Source organism: Carcharodon carcharias, chromosome 10, assembly GCF_017639515.1.
Source record: "Carcharodon carcharias isolate sCarCar2 chromosome 10, sCarCar2.pri, whole genome shotgun sequence".
Lineage (NCBI taxonomy): Eukaryota > Metazoa > Chordata > Chondrichthyes > Lamniformes > Lamnidae > Carcharodon > Carcharodon carcharias.
In genome coordinates, this window is record NC_054476.1 from 54671030 (window position 1) to 54692880 (window position 21851).

The following is a 21851-nucleotide window of genomic DNA, read 5'->3' on the forward strand; positions in this document are numbered from 1 at the left end:
AAGGTGGGTATTTAGAGTTAGGTTGCAAATCAGCCCTGATCTCACTGAAAGGCAGTGAACTGGTTGAAGGGGCTAAATGGCTACTCCTGTTCATATGTTCCTACATTTCAGTTAGTTACAAAGTCACCTAGTTGGAATTTTCCACTCATTTTTAAGTCATGATCTTACATAAGCTTGAATCAAATATTTTACATTTGAATATTCATGACAAGATGCATTGTAAATGTATAAACCTGAGACCCATGTCTAACTTAATTGTTGTTGTCATTACGCCTAACAGACTTGGTAAAACTTCAGCCAGTTAGCACAATCAGTTTGACATCAACTTGCTCAAACAATAATTTCACATCATATTCTCAATAATACATTTCCTTGCCTTTTACAGATTTGTTTGAAGTCACTGAGCTTAGCTCTATGTTTGTACAAATTAAGACAGACTTTGGAGTGCGTTTGCAGTATGACAGAGAGGGGAGGCGGCTCTATGTCCAGGTGGATGCGAGATGGAAAGAGGACACCATTGGACTCTGCGGAACCTTCAATGACAATATTCAGGATGATTTCTTGTGAGTATTTGTCATGCTTTGAGGCTAATTGGCTTTGATTAGAACTTAATGACTGACTACAATTTGGCTACAAAGAATAGCAGTCATAATTAGAAAACTTCTGTACCTAAACCTTTGTGTTTGTTTTCAACAAGGATTAATTTCTAACACTACTGCAGTTGAGCAATCGGGTTTTATTTCATGTCTATGTCTGATGCTTGGCAGGAACTTCAAACCTTACCTGCCAAACATATGCCCATTCTTCATTTGTACCAGGTGTTCACATAGTATCTGAAGTATAGGATAAGTTGACAGTTTACTTTACTACTTTAGTCCATAAAGCAAATTGTCTTTCTAAAAGTATTAGTAATTTAACAGAGCTGGAGACTGAAAATCTAAATTCAGTTTAATAATTCAGTTGGAGAGATTGGGACTGTTTTCCTGGGAAGAAAGAAGGCTGAGAGGAGGCTTGATAGAGTATTCAAGATCCTGAGGGGTATAGACAGGGTAAATAATGAGAAACTGTTCCCACTCAACAGTACATCAAGAACTAGAGGGCACAGTTGCAAAACAATGGGCAAAATGAGTGGAAGTGATGTGAGGAAAACTTTTTTACCCAGAGGGTGATTGGAGTCTGGAGCGAACTTCCTAAAGGGTGGTGGAGGCAGGTTCGATCGAGGTATTCAAAAGAGAATTGGATTGCTATCTGAAAAGAAAGAATGTGCAAGGTTATGGGAATAAGGCAGAGGAGTGGGCTTAGGTAAGAACGCTCTTTCGGCAAGCCAGTGCTGACTCGATGGGCTGAATGGCCTCCTTCAGCACTGTAAAAATCCTATGATATAAATTTCCAGTACTTTCAAAGAAGTTTGCTTGTTTTCAAAATTGTGCAGAAATTTTTAGCTAATAGTTTAAGTTTGTCTGAGTTTACTCTTACAATACTGAATTTTATCTTATCTGCACAGTGTGAAATCCTTTTCTTATATTAACAGTTCATCTCATACTAGTAGAGTGGTTCACAGTGAGGTCAATTTCTGTGGAGCCGTATCCATGCTGGCAAGTTACCTTGTTATCCTGCCGAGAGGCCTGACTCATGTTGACAAGTGGGCCACGGTTGCTTAGGGCCTGTGAGTTGAAGTTGTAAAACTAAAAATCCCAGAGTAGCCTTTGACCTTGAGCTGCCAGAATATAAGTCTATCCAGCCAGCTGGCCTGGAGGAAGATAGATTCCTGATGGGAAGACCCTACTGTGTGGAGTGGTGTGAGGAAACTTGAATATTAGTGTTCCAGACTGAGATTGTGCATTCTAAAGGAGCACTCCTGCTTCTCCTGGCTGCACAAAATTTATGAGGAACTCATATGTGGGATCTTCTGAAGCTGGAACACCACTTGATGCTGGTCAGAGACTACACAGTACTGCTGCAGTTGAGGTCCAATGTCCATCATAGGTCCCTGATTAGCATCTTAAATTTGCACATTGTCTCAATGTTGTAAGAAAATATAACCATTCTTAACTATCAATAAAGCATAGGTGGGAATTAGTGCTTTATAAATTCAACAGTTCTGTTTTGGGGGAAAATATTCACAGTTTAAAATAATGATAGGATATGTTTGTGTCCCTTTGAATCACTATGTCTGACTGTTGTTAATGTTACGATGCCCGTAGAGACAGGTAACTTTAAAAAGGACAATTGAGTCCCAGTGACCGACTGAAAAGATCATACAACAAGATTTCAAAGTGTAATAAATAAACTAATATAATAAAATAAATAAAAGCAACATGTCTAAACACTATCCAGGAGGCAACTTTAAACTACAGAAAAGATTCCCCCATTTAACTTCTAAAAGTCTGAAAATTCCCTCTCCACAGATCCACCTTACTGTGTCCCTAAAGTGGATACTTAATTCTCCAGGAACCAGTTCAAAGTTATTCTCAGCTCCTGATGGTTTGCTTCCGTTTCCCTTTGCCAGTTGGATAACATCTAATTTTAATGCCTCTGCCTTCATTTGATGCTGGAGGGCTAGGGCCAGAGATAGCAGGGGATGTATTATAGCTCCTCAGTGGGTTGGAGGTTAGCAGCTAAAACACAACGCCGCCGCTGCCCCGTCCCCACCACTGAGGAGCTAAAACACACTCCTCCCCCACTTAGGAGCTGAAGTTAGCTGCCCCACTAACCGCCACCACCCCCCCACCACCGCCCCCCCCCCCCCATTCTGCCTTTTGAGGTGGATGTAAAAGAACCAATGACACTATTTGAAGTTTTAAATTCTTCCAGTGTCCTGTCAGCCAACACAATCCAGTTTCAGTGGAAGAAAAGACAGATTGGAAACTGAGATTGCATATTGAGCACTTGTGGAGAAAGCCACCTAGTGGTCAAATTGTATAACTATAGGGTGGTCAGTTTACATAGACAATTTCCATTAAAAAAATATTCATAAAATTTTATACTGGGCCAAATCTCCCGGTCTCTTGATCGTCAGAGACCAGATGTAATTCCAAATATACACATTAGGATCCTGTGGAAGTCCTGACACTGGAATTTTATGTGGGAATTTTATCTGGGAAGTTTAAATTTTTTAGGGAAATTCCTCTGCTGCCTGGGACCCTTCACGAATGTCTCTGACTGAGTTAGATACATCTGTGCGAATTACCTGGATAGTTACCCAGGAATTGTTAGACAGATTAACAAGTGGCTAACTCCACAACCAATTCCCCAATCACCCCCTCCTGACCCCCTGACTGTCGGCCCGATCATTCAACTAGGCCCCCCCACCAACCACCCCCTTGACCTGACCCTATTAACCCAACAACACTATTACCCATAGACGTGACACAACCACCTCGCCAACCTGACCTGACTACCCCTCCCGACCACCCAACTACTTCTCCTAGCCCAACCCGACTAACCCCCTGACCCACTTGCCCACCTCACTCACATCACCCACCTACCCACTTAACCACAAAGCCACCTACCCACCTCATCCACCTACCCATTTACACAACTCACCTACTTCATCCACCCTACCTATCTAGCCACTTACCCACCCACGCACTTACCTATGTACCCACCCTACACACCTACCAAACTCACCTATCTACCCACTTAACCGGCTGCTCTATTCACTTACCCATCTCACCCACCTCATTTGCTTACCCACATCACCCACCTACCCATCAGTCACTTACCCACTCACCCATTCGCTCATCCATTCACTCACATTCAAAGATGGGGCATTTAAACTTATCATACAGCAGCTAGTGAATTAAAAAAGGGCCTGTCCTGTCTTCCCCTGATGCCACTCTGCTCTGACAGAGTTCCAGAAGGATGCTGTGCTGCGCATTTCTGTGAAAGCTGAGATCAGAAAACCCTGGAAAAAATGTGCAGCAGCATCGAGTCAATGTGGGATTTATGACTGCAGCGGCAATCCACTTGTCATTATTGCTGCTCGGAAGACTCGGTCCAATGGAAAAAGTTACCTCAAAAGCGTTAGAAGAGTGACATAAGTAACAAGGTTCTGTAGAAGTTTGTAAAGATGTAGGAAATATAATAAGATACAGATAGATAATGTACTGAAATGTCTAGTGCATTTGTTAAAGACTTGACAGGTGGGAAAATATCCTTCATTTCTCATTTCATACCAACAGTGAAGCGATTTTCAGCAAGAAATAAAAAGTGACTAATTATCCTACTGCTACGAGGGCAAAAATTCCTAGTTGGAGGGATAGGGCTTTAAGAAAGTAACTGGACTCAGCTTATAAATGTTACCTGGAACACACAGTGATGTCCTCAGTTGTTTCTGTAACCACTGGTCATTAGCTGTGATTATATTCTGTTATTTTACTAAAGGGCCATCATCACTTTATTTTCCTGGCAAGTTCTTTACTTGAATTATTTTTATTCTTTTGCCAAGTCTTCCTTCCCCACACAGCATCTTAAACCAAGAGAAGATGCAGTCACACTGTTAGGCCTCTGCCACTGTTGCTTTATATTCCATTCCTAGGTGGTGGATAAGAAAATCTGCCCCATGGTTACTTGGCTTTTCATTTCTTTTCCTTATATTAAACTCTTGCCATTTCCTGACAATGACACAGTAGGTGTGGAACATGCACATGTGGAACAGTCAATATAAAATCATAATTAGTATTTTCTCACGGTACCTTTAAGGATTTAAAGTTATTCGCAGAATTATGCAAAACATGGTGATGCTATTATATATTAAAAACAATGGGATATTAATTTGTTTTTGCCGATAGAGGAAGATGAGTAATAGCAAATCAACAGCCTGTTTTGTATTCCACCTAGTATTTCTTTCCATTGATTTCAAGTATAACCTTCTCCTTTTCTTTACTATTCGTGAAGATCCCCAGGAGGAATGATTGAAAGCACACCACAGCTGTTTGCCAATTCCTGGAGAATTTCCACAGCATGTAATCCAGGCACCAACATTCCTGAGGTAGATCCATGTGACATACATCAGCAGTCTGGTGAGTCTTAGATAAAGTGCTCTCAGTTACATACAAACATACATACGAACAAGGAGCAGGAATAGGCCATTCGGCCCCTTGAGCCTGCCACCCCAGCACCCCCCCCCACCGCCTATTTAATAAGATCATGGCTGAGCTGATTGTAACCACAAATCTGCATCCTGCCAAACCCAATTAACCTATCACTCCCTTGCTTACTAAGAATCTATCCACCTCTGCCTTAAAAATATTCAAAGACTTTGCTTCCACTATTTTTTCAGGAAGACACTCATGACCTGCTGAGAGAAAAAAATTCTCCTCATCTCCGTTTTAAATGGGTGACCCCTTATTTTTAAATAATGACCCCTAGTTCTAGATTCTTCCATGGAGTCAAAATAGGAAGACATGAGGGGATGGGGCAGGAATAAACTGACATGATCAGTCCTATTTACGGATTTTGGGAAGGAGGTTGTCCGTGGTTGGGAGACTATGAGGTTGGAAGCTGTGGAGGGAGGATCTCCAGAGGAGATGAGGTCAGTGACAGGTCTGGAAACAATGGCTTGATGTTCGGTGGTGGGGTCATGGTCCAGGGGAAGGTAGGAAGAAGCATCTGAGAGTTGGCGCTCAGCCTCTGCGAGCTAGAGGTCAATACGCCAGACAACAACAGCACATCCTTGTCAGCAGGTTTGATAACAATTAATCTAGTAAACCTTCTCTGAACTGCTTCCAATGCATTTACATCCTTCTTTAAATAAGGTGACTAATACTGTATACACAGTACTTCAGATGTGGTCTCACTAGTGCTTTGTACAACTGAAGCATAACCTCCCTACTTTTGTATTCAATTTCCCTCACAATAAATGATAACATTCTATTAACTTTCCTAATTAATTGCTGTACCTGCACACTAGCCTTTTGCGATTCATGCACCATGACACCCAGACCCCCCTGCATTTCAGAGGTCTGCAATCTCTCATCATTTAGATTTAGTTGTTAATAGTCTTAACCGTATTCCACTCTGTTTGGCTTTATCAGTAAGATGATTTGGATTTCTTTATGGAAGACCTGTTCAACAGTTATTCATTGAGGAATATTTGTGATACCAATATCATGTGGGTTTTATATGCATACATGATAAAGTACTAAAGTGCTGCTGTCAAAACTTTAAAAAGTGTTAACAGAGAAATCAAAATCAAAATTCTTCTTATTGAAAAGAATAGGGGTAGTATTGAAAAGCAGGCATATTTTTAACTCTGTATCTTAATTATTAAGGCAAACACTTCACATATCTATTTTTTTAATGTCTTGCAATAAGTATTCATTTTCAAATCAGATCAGCTCACATTGTAATGAAGGATCTCAGGTTCTTTTCCTGAAACATCCTATTTGGAAAGGTACAAGGTAAAAAATACTTCACCTAAAAATTTGCATCAAACCGTACTTTCTTCCAAGAGCGGTAGAAGTATTATACTATGTTAGAATATTCCATTAAGTAAACTGAGCAACAAGATTTCAGGCCAAACCATTTCCTTGAAATTGATTTCTATTATATTGATTTGCAAACATTTTCAAAGCTGTCTGAAGAGGTGGGGCAGCCCAGTGTTGGAACAATTCTTGTCATATATATGGATCATTTAATTTCAGAATGCTCACAATGCCCAGCGATTGTTGAAGAAAGGTTATGAGGGGTTCCTCATGGTGAGCGCCATGATTGAGTGTTTTTGCCTTACCCTTAAAACCACATAATTGCTGGAAATGAAAATTGACAATGGTGTAGTGACGTTAATGGAGCATCCAGGATTTCCTGAATATCATTCCTATGAGCTCTCTTATTACCCAATAAAATTTAATGACAGAGAAAGAAACAGAGCAAATGGTGGAGAAAATATAGGGTGAATTTTAAGTCAAGTAAGCTACAGAAAGAGAAATGTAGAGAGGGGAGGAGAGTGGATGAAGAGAGGGAAAAAGTGACAGAAAAGTAAAGAAAGCAAAGGTGGCAGTTCTTGGCGATTTGAAAACAGGAAATCATAAGTTGAATGAAAACAGAAAATACTGGAAGTACTCAGCAGGTCTGGCAGCATCTGAGAGGAGAGAAACAGAGTTACATTACAGGTTGATGACCCTTCATCAGAGTTGGGAAAAGTTAGAAATGTAATAGCTTTTAAGTGGGTCAAATGGTGGAGGTAGGTAAAAGAACAAAAGAGAAGGCCTGTGACAGGACGGAAGAGTTGGTAGGGCAGAGCCAAAGGGAATATTAATGGGACAAGTAAAGAAACAAAATATGTGCCTGGAGGAGGTGTGAATGGCAGAATAATGAACAGTTGCCACTTAACAAAAAAAGAGACATACCAGATTAAGAACAAACGTGCAAAGAAAAGGAAACAAAATGTGGGGGCAGGGGCAGAGATTTCAGTCTTCCACCCTATCACAGACTTTCCCTTTTGTTCTTTTTCCACTCTCCCCATTTGACCTACTTAAAACCTATTACATTTATAACATTTTCCAATTCTGATGAAAGGTCATCGACTTGAAATGGAATTCTGTTCCTCCCTTAACAGATGCTGGCAGACCTGCTGATTATTTCCAACATTTTCTGTTTCTGTTTCAGATTTTCAGCATCTACAGTATTTTGCTTTTGAATCAGAAGGGGAAGATTGTTGTGAGCGAAATAGAACAGGGTGGGAAGCATGTGGTTAACCAACAGTTTGTTATGTCAGGTAGCAAGATGAGAGTGAGCTGGAAGTTGAGAAGGGGCAAAAGACAAGAACAGACTGTCATCCTCAATGATTTCAGTAATGCCAGATACAATGGGCGGAGGAGATACAAATGTCCTTGTTGCCCACTGGTTCTGCTCTGCGCCCTCCTGGTACGAGCCACCTTGTCCTATAAGGCAGAGGGCAGAGGTCATTAGTTGTGTCATGTTGTGTTTGGGTTATGTGCCTGCCACAGTTGAATAGCCAGAGGTATGTGGAGACATTGAGAGATCGGGATGAGGCTTTCAGGATTGTTAAGTGTGTGAGGGTGAAATGCAGTGTATGCATGTTAGATATAAATCCTGAGTATCAGGGGATACTACTGAGTTAATGATGAGCGTGTGGTGCATTGAGCAATGTAAGAGGTTGGTGCTGTACTGGATAGAAAATATCATATCAAGATGCATTCACTGACCTTGAACACCTGTGCAAGGTCATTAGATTTTTTGTGCCATGACTGCCAGACTCTTGGGACCAGATGCTGGTAATTGACCTCCTTGGTCACCTGCTCCTACTCTTAAGGTAGTCCTTGAGGACTTCCTGGCATCCCCATGGAACCATAGCATCTCTCCCCCTGCCCAAATTTATCACTGCATCACTCCAGACCCGTTCCCTGCCCTGCTGTTCCATTTTCAACAATATTATTTAGTGCATCTTCCATTAAGAAGGACAGAATACATTTAAGAAGAGCAGACCGGTTGCACCATGAGCCATTAACACAAAGCTGATCAGGCTCTTGCTGAGCACACCAGCCAATGGCAGCATGAAGAGGCAGCCAGCAGTGTGGAATCTGTGCTGCCTGACATTATAGTCATTGTATATAGGTGGGAGCTCACCTCCAGTGGAACTGGCACAGGCAGGTTGTGGATTATGACTGCCTGCACATGAAAATTGGAGTAACCCAGTTTCTAGCCCAAATTCTTTTATTTTGCTAACTTACCTCAGAGCCATTCCAAAATTTAGAGCAGGCAAACAGGGAACATAATCCATGCCAAAAAATGGGGGAAAGGAGAAACATATTTGCCTAATTCCTCCAAGATCTGTGCCTAAGATGATAAGTTTTTCCATACATGAAACCAATGAGGAATTGAAAATTGGGTGTCAGTCCAGCTTACTCAGGTGCATGGTCCTAGTGGTTCACAGCAGAGATGAATGAGAACAAGTCTGAATGAGGTTTGGCAAAGAACCATTTAAAGGGATAATGGTGAAAAGATTTAAGTAAGTTTAAGCTTGAAGCTTACAACAGGAAGATTTTCATTTTTTAAAAGAAATGTTTCCATTTTTAAATGTTTTATTTACAGCCTCATATGCTACAGAGAAGTGTAGCATTATTAGTGGATATCTGTTTGCATCATGCCATCAGTATTTGAGCCCTGAACTGTATCAACAACAATGCAAGACAGACACCTGCAAGTGTGGAGAAACATGTATGTGCTCTGCTGTGGCCCACTATGCTCGACAATGTAGAAGCTATGGCATTTTCATAGACTTCAGAGCCAATGTCTTAGAGTGTGGTAAGTAATATTTCATTACTATTTTGAATGCACATTTGCTTTCTTAACAAATAGGACATTTTCTCCAATTTCATTATACAGCAGAAACTGCTTGTGGTGTATTTGGTTGCGACACATTGATAAGTAAAGAAGCTCCATTGTTTTAATTAGTTTTTCTTGTAACTGAATGGAATCATTCTCTTGCAAGACCGAAGTTATAACTTTCTTTCTAAATTAAGTAATCAAGATGAACAAAGAGAGTGAAAAGTGCACTAAAGAAACTTGAAGTGAATCGGGAAGTAATAATTATAAACCCGAATTTAGGAGGAGCAACAAAATAATTCTTTCCTTTAGGGTAAGAGTTTTAAAGTTGAGGCATTAGAGACACTGGAGCTAATATAAGTCAGCAAGCACAAGGGTGGTAGATAAGTAGGTTGTGGCTTAAGTAGGATATGTGCTGCAGAGTTTTAGATGAGCTAAAGTTTAAGGAAGATAGAAATGGGAGATTGATAAAGACATCATTCAAATGGTCAAGTCAGAATGTGGCAAAGGCATGAATGATGGGATGAAGGAATGAATGAATACGAGTTGAAAGAAGGCGGTCTTTGTGATGAAGAGCATAGGGTTCAGTTCAGGATTAAAAAGAATATTGAGGTTGCAAACAACCTTATTTAGGTGGAGGACTTACTGAGTTTATGATGATGGCTTCGGAATCCCATTGTTCACCTGGGGGATATTAAAACTCATGACTGGAGGATATTAAGATAGTAGGGCCAAGTAGTCTTATAGCATACAGGCAGTAGAGTGGTTGAAAGACGTTCTAATGAGGTACAGCTGGATAATGTAAGTCATTTGGAAACTATGTTTGAACAATGATGGACAGGTCTGGTCCATCCAGTCTGGCCCAAACAATTGTGATACCTCGTATATCACAAGACAGATACTATTCACCACACCTGAAACCATGTGATTTCCTGGGACAGACGATAAACCAGATAAAAACCCAAGGGGGAAAAAAATTCTGGGAAATTCCTCTCAGATCAATTTGGTTGATTGAATTTAGCTCAAGAGATTATTCTGGCCCTGAATTTCCTGACATACCCATTTTTTGCAATAGTTTCCACCCCAACAAGAAACAAATCCAGCTCTTGCTTGAAGAAATTCAGTGAATTGGGGTCCGTTGCACAAAACAACAGTCTGTCGAAGAGACCACTGTTCACTGGAAAAAGAATCACCCCCTGATATCTAACCTGGATCTGGGCTTACACAGTTTAAAATTGTGAAACAAAAACAGAAAACGCTGGAAAAACTCAGCAGGTCTAGCAGCATCTGTGGAGAGAGAAACAGAATTAACGTTTCAAGTCCGCATGACCCTTCTTCAGAGCTAGTTTGCTTTTATCTTAACACAGTGACATTGGTCCTCCTTAACTCCAAAGTAATGGTCTGGGGCTGGAAGATAAACTATTGCTAGACATGCTCTGAGTGAGGACAGTTATCTTAAGCTGAATAATGGAGGAGAATTTTAAAAAATTAAATTTTACTCCTTTGATGAGGAAATTTAATGATATGTGTGAGGAGGAGGGCACAACATGAATGTTCAATTTTGGATGCTGAAAGTATTATATCTACTGATTGTGAACAATGAAGCTTCTTGACAGGGAAAATATGCATTGTATTCTAGAAACTGATTTCAAGGTAGAACTGGACTTCACCTTATCATATGTTATGGGACATAAATTCCGATTTACCACAAAAATGTAACCATTTTTTGAAAGAACACTTAAAAAGATTTGCTGAGACTTGTTGACTAACAGGATTCTTGCCCACTGGTCAGACAACTGGCAGGGAACCCTCCAGCAGTTCCATTGGGTAGGCCCGACAGAATCAAGTGCCTTTCAGATACTTAGGTGATTGAGGTCCCCAGTGGCGGAGGTCCTGCTTGCCAAGGGCTGTGGGCCAATCATCATTGGGGGCGGTGGCTTGCTGGTGGTAATGAACCCATCAGAGGCCCAAGGTCATCGTGGAACCCCAGGCTGATTTTGAGTGAAGGTCAGGTGGGGTTTGAGGGTGGGGTCACGTAAGAGGGTTGGTTGGATGCAAGGGGAGAGGGTGGCTTTTAGCAGCCACCTTCTTGCCCAATTTCAGTTGCATTGATGAGGCACAGAGTGCCTGACCATGAGGGACGTATCCCTCAAAGGCAGCTGGCAAATCCGACAAGGTATTAGGAGCGGCCTTCCAAGGGTACGTGAAAGCCATGTGCCCCTGAGCCATCACTAACCTGCAGTGGGCTCAGGGATAATAGTTATCAATTAACTCATCAATGAGCCTATTTGACATCCTGCCACTGGCAGTTGGAAATCCTGCATCAGCCCCTTCTGCCCTCCCACTTAATCGGGGGGAGGTTATGCCCCCCCATGATTAAGTGGCCCCAGTGGCCATGTTTCCCTCTGCAATGGATTGCATTAAATCCAGGCTACTGTGGCTGAGTAAAGAATTTATACTTAAGTATAGAATTAATAATGCTAATAGCCTTGTTGGCAGGAATTATAACCATTATCAATGGTAGTATAAACATTTATGTAAGTGGGATGTATGGTATGAATAAAATTAAGTAACATGGAAATAGTGAGATGTGAAAAAGTAATTCAACCTATGATATATCAGGATGCCTGTAAACTAATCATCTGTTGCTAATATTCACAACTAGTAATCCTGTTTGTGGATGTATAGAAAAGTAAGAGTAAGCGGGTATTTTCTTAAATCTAGAAAAGGATGGGGGATCTGGTTAACTCAGTTGGCTAGATGGCTAGAGTGTGGTTCAGAATAACACCAACAAGTTTCAATCACATCACATTTTGACTTCTCTGTGGCTCTGAAGAAGAGTCATATGGACTTAAAACGTCAACTCTGTTTCTCTCTCCACAGATGCTGTCAGACTTTCTGGGCAGAATTTTTCCCTCGGCATTTGGGGGCAGGGTCAGCTTGCCGATGCGAAAACCCCCAACATCATCCCGCCCCATTTAAATATTCAGGAAGGCGGACAGCACAATCAACTGTCCGCCCGCTGACCTGTCAATGGCCAATTGAGGCCATTGACAGGGTAGTTAAATCAATTAAAGGCCCTGCCCTTCCAATCTTAAGGCTGGCGGGCAGGCCAAGAGCCCTGGCGGCCTTCTGAAAAAACATGAATCCTCATCCACCGGCGGGATGAGGTTTCATGCCAGTTTTAAAAACTTTAATAAAGTTTCTGTGATTTTTATTAACATGTCCCACCTCGTGTGATACCACTTAGTCTCAGGGAAATGTGTGCTCTTTTGTGCGCATGCGCGAAAGAGCGCACTCTGGCAGTTGGGGAATAACCCCCCACAGGAAGTGCATAGCGCTTCCCGTCGGGCCGCCCGCTGGGTGGGCCTTAATTGGCCTGTCCACTTAAAATGGCGGCGAGGCCTGTTTCGGTGGCGGCGATCAGCTGCCCACCCGCCGCCAAGCCGGTGGGGCCTGCCCACCCATCAAGGGCAAAATTCTGTCCTCTGAGATTTTCCAGCATTTTCTATTTCAGCATAGTTTCAATTCCTACTCCAGCTGAGGGAGACTTAGGACTTGCCTTCTTGCCTACCCCATGCTTGATGCGGAATCATGTTCCTCAAGCAAAATAATCAATTGTCTCTCTATTAGATACCTATGGTCACTCATGGACTATGGCTAATTACCTATGTACCTATATAAGGATGCTGACTGAAGAAAAGTCCCTGTAATAAGCATAATTATTCTCTAAGAAAAGTTGATTTTGTTAGGTTTATATTGTGAGCATGTTCTAAGTGAATATAATTCCACCAAAACAAAAACAGAATTACCTGGAAAAACTCAGCAGGTCTGGCAGCATCGGCGGAGAAGAAAAGAGTTGATGTTTCAAGTCCTCATGACCCTTCAGCAGAACTGGTTGAATCCAAGGAGACGGGTGAAATATAAGTTGCTTTAAGGTGAGGGTGGAGGGCTGGGTGGGGGGAGAGAAGTTGAGGGGGTTGGTGTGGTTGTAGGGTCAATCAAGCAGTGATAGCAGATAATCAAAAGATGTCACAGACAAAAGAACAAAAGAACACAGGTGTTGAAGTTGGTGATATTATCTAAACGAATGTGCTAATTAAGAATGGATGGTAGATCACTCAAGGTATAGCTCTAGTGGGGGTGGGGGGGCATAAAAGATTTAAAAATAATGGAAATAGGTGGGAAAAGAAAAATCTATATAAATTATTGGAAGAAACAAAAGGAAGGGGGAAGAAACAGAAAGGGGGTGGAGATGGAGGAGTGAGGTCAAGATCTAAAGTTGTTGAATTCAATATTCAGTCCAGAAGGCTGTAAAGTGCCTAGTCGGAAGATGAGGTGCTGTTCCTCCAGTTTGCGTTGGGCTTTACTGGAACAATGCAGCAAGCCAAGGACAGACATGTGGGCAAGAGAGCAGGGTGGAGTGTTAAAATGGCAAGCGACATGGAGGTTTGGGTCATTCTTGCGGACAGACCGCAGGTGTTCTGCAAAGCGGTCACCCAGTTTACGTTTGGTCTCTCCAATGTAGAGGAGACCGCATTGGGAGCAACGAATGCAGTAGACTTGAAAGGAGTGTTTGGGCCCTTGGATGGTGAGGAGAGAGGAAGTGAAAGGGCAGGTGTTGCATCTTTTGCGTGGGCATGGGGAGGTGCCATAGGTGGGGGTTGAGGAGTAGGGGGTGATGGAGGAGTGGACCAGGGTGTCCTGGAGGAAATGATCCCTACGGAATGCCGACGGGGGTGGGGTGAAGGGAAGATGTGTTTGGTGGTGGCATCATGCTGGAGTTGGCGGAAATGGTGGAGGATGATGCTTTGAATGCGGAGGCTGATGGAGTGATCACTGAGGACAAGGGGGACCCTATCATGTTTCTGGGAGGGAGGAGAAGGCGTGAGGGCAGATGTGCGGGAGATGGGCCGGACACGGTTGAGGGCCCTGTCAACGACCGTGGGTGGAAAACCTCGGTTAAGGAAGAAGGAGGACATGTCAGAGGAAATGTTTTTGAAGGTAGCATCATCAGAACAGATTTGACGGAGGTGAAGGAACTGAGAGAATGGGATGAAGTCCTTACAGGAAGCGGGGTGTGAGGAGCTGTAGTCGAGGTAGCTGTGGGAGTCAGTAGGCTTGTAATGGATATTGGTGGACAGTCTATCACCAGAGATTGAGACAGAGAGGTCAAGGAAGGGAAGGGAAGTGTCAGAGATGGACCACGTGAAAATGATGGAGGGGTGGAGATTAGAAGCAAAATTAATAAATTTTTCCAAGTCCCGATGAGAGCATGAAGCAGCACCGAAGTAATCATCGATGTACCGGAGAAAGAGTTGTGGAAGGGGGCCGGAGTAGGACTGGAACAAGGAATGTTCCACATAACCCATAAAGAGACAGGCATAGCTGGGGCCCATGCGGGTACCCATAGCCACACCTATTATTTGGAGGAAGTGAGAGGAGTTGAAGGAGAAATTGTTTAGCGTGAGAACAAGTTCAGCCAGACGGAGGAGAGTAGTGGTGGATGGGGATTGTTCAGGCCTTTGTTCAAGGAAGAAGCTAAGGGCCCTCAGACCATCCTGGTGGGGGATGGAGGTGTAGAGGGATTGGACGTCCATGGTGAAGAGGAAGCGGTTGGGGCCAGGGAACTGGAAATTGTTGATGTGACGTAAGGTGTCAGAGGAATCACGGATGTAGGTGGGAAGGGACTGGACAAGGGGAGAGAGAATGGAGTCAAGATAATGAGAAATGAGTTCTGTGGGGCAGGAGCAAGCTGACATGATCGGTCTACCGGGACAGTTCTGTTTGTGGATTTTGGGTAGGAGGTAGAAGTGGACCGTCCGATGTTGGGCGACTATCAGATTGGAAGCTGTGGGAGGAAGATCTCCAGAGGAGATGAGGTCAGTGACAGTCCTGGAAACAATAGCTTGATGTTCAGTGGTGGGGTCATGGTCCAGGGAGAGGTAGGAGGAAGTGTCTGTGAGTTGACGCTCAGCCTCCACGAGGTAGAGGTCAGTGCGTCAGTTCCATCAAGGCATTTACAACTTGCTTCTGTGAGATACATCCATGTGGCCATCGTTTAGAGGAAGCTAATGGAAAATATCTTCTCCATTCTCCTCTGGAGAGACATCTGGGCTCAGATTTTCAGTTGCCGATGGAGTCAGGAAGGGGTGTAGGCATGATTTGAAAATTGATCCTGCCACCACAGGAACACAATGCCATTTCCAAAGGGAGAGAGGCAGGGGGAATGCAGGAACCCACTTGCCACTAATTGACAGCTCATTAAGCTTCTCAATGAACTTGGGGAGATTGGGAATGCGATTTCCACAGCTGAAATTGGCAAACCTGAACAGTGTGGTGCACTTTAATGAACAGCTTTCAGGTCCAAAGCGGCAGGAGTTAAAGTTTTTTTAATGCTGAAAAGTTTCAGGAGCTGGGGAACCTTGTGCCAGGTTGTGCGCATTAACTTACATTTAGCCATTTGGTCACTTCTGTGTGCGATGAGGCTGCTGGTCTGCCGAGGTGCTGTCGGATCTCTTCTGCAAAACAGTGGGAAGAACTTTCGGGTCAGCGAGTGGGGGCAGGGCCCACTCTCCGATGTGTAACATGATGCGCAGTGACTTCAGTCAAGTGTCCCAATTGTCACCGCGCGTCATTTAGATTTTCAGTTCAGTGGGCGTGCAGTCGAGTCAGCAGCGCCCCCGCCGAACTATCAAAGACCTAATAAGGTCATTTAGAAATCAACTAAAGTAATAAACTGAGCTGCCCATCCAACCGTAAGGTTGGCAGGCAGGCGAAGAGCCCAGGCAGCCTTCGCATTTTTCATGGAACCTCATGCACGGGCGGGATGAGGTTTCATGAAGGGTTTATAAATTAAAATAAGTTTCTCATTAATTTTCATTGACATGTCCCAGCTCATGTGACACTGTCACATGAGGGGACATGTCCTAAATTTTTTTCTTTTCTCCATTTAAATTTATGGAACTTAAACTAATCTCCCTGAGGCTTCTGCGCTCTTTCACACGCATGCATGAAAGAGCGCAGGAATCCCCACCTGCCCGTGCAGGGAGCGCTCAGTGCTTCCGAGCGCATGTCACACTGGGCGGGCCTTAATTGGCCCGCCCACGTATAATGGCGGCTCGGCCCTAATTGGGTTTGTGCCTACCCCCGCCCGCCCCCGCACAACCCCCGATGGGGGGAACATTCTGCCCAGTGTTCGGCCCCACCACGTCTGCCATCTGCTTTTGCCTCCTGGTGATGCTTTGCGGCACCAATCAGGTACCAAGCTCACCACCAGCCCAATTAACACATTTACATTTGAAGATAACATTGTGTGAGCAACACAATATGGTATGGGGTTGGGACCCAAAAATTATCTAGGTATCAGGTTCCCAATCCTGATTTTAAATTTCAGCCTCTAGTTTCTGCTTGTTATCGCTTGCTCAGTTGTGTAAGATTGAACCTAAAACAGACATGGTGCAGCTCACAAATAATCCAAGGTGGCATCATCCATGCTTCACGAAATGATTCATTTCTAATGGTTGACTGAAAATGTCCTGAACTTTCCATCTCCCATTGTACCCTTATTGCACATTTTTAATCTCTACAGCTGTTCAGTGTCCAGGCACTATGAAGTATGGTACCTGTGTGTCATTCTGTAATCAGAACTGCCAGTCAATATCTGCACCAGAAGAGTGTTCTGGTGAATGTGCTGAAGGATGCAACTGCCCTGATGGTACATTTTACAATACCAGAACACACACGTGTGTGAAGAAGTAAGTGACAAAGTTATGAATCAGAAGATGATTGATTGTTGGAATGCTCGTTTGGATAATTTAACTGCTGCATGTGGTCAGATAATTTAAGCAATACAATTCAATGTTCTGATGTTTTACTTTTTTCTTACTGTGCTGCGAAATAACAGAAAAACCAGCTGCATCTGTGAGGGGATGACATTTGTTGGAGGTGTTTGAGGGACATCAAGAATGAAATGAGGGTCATTGGTACTTCGTAGAGGGCCATGAGATATTTGTCTTGATCTCATTAATATTTGGGCTGTTTAAGGCTGTATTTAGCTGGTCAGCACAAACATAGTGGGCTAAATAGCCTTCTTCAGGGCTGTATCATTCTATGGAAACTAATCCAGCAATTTCAAATGTGTAAATTACCATGTTTCCTTCCCTGAAAATGAAAATAACATTAAACTGAATATCTTAATTCCCAACTCACGCTTAGATTATTTACAATAATGGCTGAAAACTTTTGTGCTAAGTTTGGAATAAGTGTTTTGCTTGTATCACTGAAACAGAAAACATACTTGAAGCTTTCTCTGTTTGCTTAGATGCCCAGGGCATTATTTTCCAAACAGTGGGTCAATTAGTTGTCAATAGTACTATGTTACAATAACTTTTACTTTTCTGCTGATTAATCAATATATGGTATTCACAATCCTACACAGCTTCATATTCTTTCAGAATTACCTGGAAAAACTCAGCAGGTCTGGCAGCATCGGCGGAGAAGAAAAGAGTTGACGTTTCGAGTCCTTATGACATCCTTATGAGTCATAAGGACTCGAAACGTCAACTCTTTTCTTCTCCGCCGATGCTGCCAGACCTGCTGAGTTTTTCCAGGTAATTCTGTTTTTGTTTTGGATTTCCAGCATCCGCAGTTTTTTTGTTTTTTTCATATTCTTTCAGATTGTTTGGTGCAATTAATGAGGTTAATAAGCTTCTAGTTTTTGGAAGCACTCCCAGTTGTAATTTTATATTATTCTGATTGTGGAATGCAACCATTTCATATTGCAATACTATGCAGCAAAACAGCCAGTAATTCTCTAACACATTCTTTTCCAAAATAATTTACTTCAGTTTACCAGCTAGAAATTCAGCTGCTGGTTTCTTTAAGATAGGAAATTCTTTAATTATATGACACAATATTATTGTTGCCAAAAGTTTTGTGGAACCTAAATAGAAGATTGCAGGCAGAATTCTACCTACCCCCACAGGTGGCAGAATGCCATGGAGCTTCTTCTTCTTATCGTGTCCACAGACAGTCTATACATGGCCCAGCCAGAACTGGACACATTTTTGCACCTTGTTGTTGAATTCGGCAAGATCTGCAACAGTGCAGGGTTCCTCTAGCGATAGGCATTGCAGGAGATGTTGCATAGTCTGTGGCTCAGTTCCACGTTCACAAGTTGCCGGGCTGGTTGTATATCCCCATTTGCTTAGTGACACTCTTGAATGACCTACACCAGTCCTAAGTCTGTTAAGGCACTTCCAGGTTGCCCAGTTGCAATTAGCAATTTCCATCGCTGGGGATTGTTTGAGACTGGCGAGCTGGTCTTTCCACAAGGCAATGCGGGCTTCAGATGGGGTTGATTGTAATGGAACAACACTGTTCATGAAGCTCTTCCTTGACTTTAGGTGGCTGGGTGTAGGTGTATAACCATGTGGAGGGTGCCTCTCATCTGATGTTTGATGGAGTCGCTCTTTCTTGCTGGCTACCATTTTTCTTAGATCGGGGGAGCGATACACGCCAGGATATATAGGCTGTTGGTGTTTGTTGGTTTTAAACAACCTGTGATAAGTTGGCAGCTTGCATTCAGAACGGCATCCATCTTCTTAGCATGAGTAGATCTTTCCCATGCAAGGTGGGCGTATTCGGCAGTGGAATAGCAAAGAGCAAGTGCACTGGTTCGCAATGTTTTCAAGCTTGTTCCCCATTTTGCCATGGAGCTACATCAGGATGACTGCCAGATTACAGCCCCACTGCTGGGGAAACTTCTCAGCAGTGGGAATGGGCAATGGCTCAGCTGCCCAGTTTTCTTCAGCAGGCAGCTAATTTAAATCAAAAACAGAATTACCTGGAAAAACTCAGCAGGTCTGGCAGCATCGGCAGAGAAGAAAAGAGTTGACGTTTCGAGTCCTCATGACCCTTCAACAGAACAGCTAATTTAAATGATTAATGGTCCAACTAAGGGCAATTTTCCCGAGCCGCTGGCATTTTACCATTGGCATAGCAGCCACTCCATAACCTCACAGTGGCTTCCTGGGGCTGGGGGCATCGGAACTCAAGGCTCCAGCCCACAGGAAGCGGGCTGCTGGCAGCAAATGATGCCCAGATGGCCCCAACTCTGCCAGTAGGGGGTTTCTGCTTCATTCTCTGGGCCTTGCCTGCTAGGCCCAGCTATAAATTTATTTAATGCTCACCCTTCTGAGGGTGCCTCAAAATGAAAACACCCTCGAATTCTCTTTGCTGCCTCAGCAGTAGTCATCTCTCTCAGTTGCATCACCAAGACTCCAGAGCTGCTGGCCGTCTAAGTGGGCCAGCAGCATGGAAGAACTGTCCATCTTCCTTAATTAGCCACTTCCCTCACCTGCTGGCTCTTGATTGCCTTCTCCTGGCAATACCATGGTAAGTGGGTCAAATCCTGTAACTCCCTAACAGTGCTGTGGGTGAAACTACACTGTAGGGAGTGTAGCAGTTCAAGAATGCAGCTCATCACCACCTTCTCAAGGGCAATTAGGGATGGGCAGAAATTGATGGCCTAGCCAGTGATGCCCACACTCAAAGAATGGACCCCTGTCACTTCAGCAAAATCTCTCCTTGCATTTTGTTGATGACCACCATAAAGTCTCTCACTGTAAAGTATATCCTGGTTGTCTTATTTCTGAGTTTGTAAACTGTTATTTTTCACAATAGTTTAACTGTTATAATGGTTGCTTATTTCAACTAATGGTTATAGATGTCACTAGAAAAACAGTGTGGAATACAGAAGCCAGTGATTATTTCAAGATAGGTAACTGTAATAATTATAGTTTTGATAAACGTAAACTGTAGCTTTAAGAATAATTCTATGTTGTAAGATCACATGATCTGTGTAAACCAATCAGTTAGAAACACGGGGAACCTCTAGGAGGGAGTTCTTCTTTAGTGTAGCTGCTGCTGCTGTCTTGTAAATAAAGTTCAGTGTTTCTGCCTAGAAAAGTTGCCTGGAAGTTGACTCTATAACAAACTGGCAACGAGGAGAAACCAGATCCAGTGCTGTCCCTCGCTCAGCGATTTTGAGTATCTAAGATAATTAAAAAGAAAGGAAGGTATACTCATCCGAGATGCCACAGTTTGGCAGAATCAACCCCTCTGAACCAGCCACAGGTGACTGGTCTCAATATATAGAACATCCTGCGTTCTACTTTCAAGCCAAGGAAATCACGGGGGAGGAAAAGAGGAGAGCAATTCTCCTGAGTATTTGTGGGAGCAAAACCTACACTTTAATTCAAAGCTTGATGCCCCCCCAGGGCCCCTGATTCAAAGACTTTCAGTAAATTAGTAGACTTCATTAAACGACATTTTCAACCCAAGCCCTCAGTCATAATGCAGAGGCTCAGGTTCAATTCACAGAATAGAGCCCCAGGGGAGACCATTGCTAACTATTTGGCAAAATTAAAACAAATAGTGGAATATTGTGATTTCAGTGAAATCCTGAATGACATACTCAGGAATCATTTGGCCTGTGGCATGCAAGAGGCTGGTATTCAGCAAAGATTGCTGGTTGAAGTGGATCTTGATTTTAAGAAAGCGTTGGAAATAGCGCTTGAAATGGGAAGTGCTGTAAGGGATTCACGAGCAATTCAAAATGTGCAAAATGGTGCCATTTTCCTAGTTGGGCGGGAATGGTCAGCCAAATGTGGTGTGAAAAGCCAGGATTCCGCCGCAAAGCAGAAACAGCCCCTGCTAACCGAAAATTTAGGAGAAACAGCTCTGCAACAAATTCAAAAACTAATTTTTATCGATGTGGAAACAATTATATTCCTAACAATTGTCAATTTTAAAAGGTGGAATGTTACTTGTATTACAAAAGTGGGCACATATTGAAACATTGCAAAGTGAGATTAAAACAGGCTTCCAGGCAACAAACAAAGTCCAATGAAGTATATAGTGTGGAAGAGCCAGAAAAAAACAATTTTAACATTTATTCTTTATTCAACATGAAAGTTGGGAAGACAGAGCCAATTACTGTCATATTGCAAATGAATGGTATACCCTTAAAAATGGAAGCACTATGGTGCTTCTACCACCATAGTAGGAGAGCACACTTTCAGGTATTTACATAAAACTCAATAATTAAAGCTCAACAATTAAATTTGGAACAAACATCTGCCAAGTTGAAAATGTACACATGTGAAGAAATCCAAGTAAAAAGTATCACCAGTGTACCTGTTTGTTATAGACATCAAAAACAGCACAATTACCAGTGATGGTATTAGAAGACAGAGGACCAAGCCTTCTAGGTCAAAATTGGTTGAGGGGAATTAACCTTGATTAGCCAGTAAGATTTCAAAAGGAAGTAGGAAGATTTCCTGAGATGAAAAAGGAATGCGTAGCCATTCAGCAACCTGAGGAAATGAAGACTGTCTTAAACAATGACATTTAAGAACAGCAGAAGGAACTCAAAGAAACTCTGCTGAATTACAGAATTCAAGATGAAACAAATGAGCTTCCTAAAGGGAAAGAGAAACCTGTTGAAAGACCTTCACACACTACAAGGATACCTCAGCTCAAAGCTTGTACCTCTA

At 42.8% G+C, this 21851-nt stretch overlaps 1 protein-coding gene across 1 annotated transcript in view; it reads left to right on the forward strand.

Moving 5' to 3' along the window:
* otog (otogelin) overlaps positions 1–21851 on the forward strand; it is a 346092-nt gene that overhangs the window by 99771 nt on the left and 224470 nt on the right. Inside the window, exons 17-19 of the mRNA XM_041196645.1 lie at positions 386–563; positions 4900–5024; positions 9058–9270. Coding sequence (XP_041052579.1) covers positions 386–563; positions 4900–5024; positions 9058–9270 — 516 coding nt within the window. The remainder of the gene's footprint in view (positions 1–385; positions 564–4899; positions 5025–9057; positions 9271–21851) is intronic.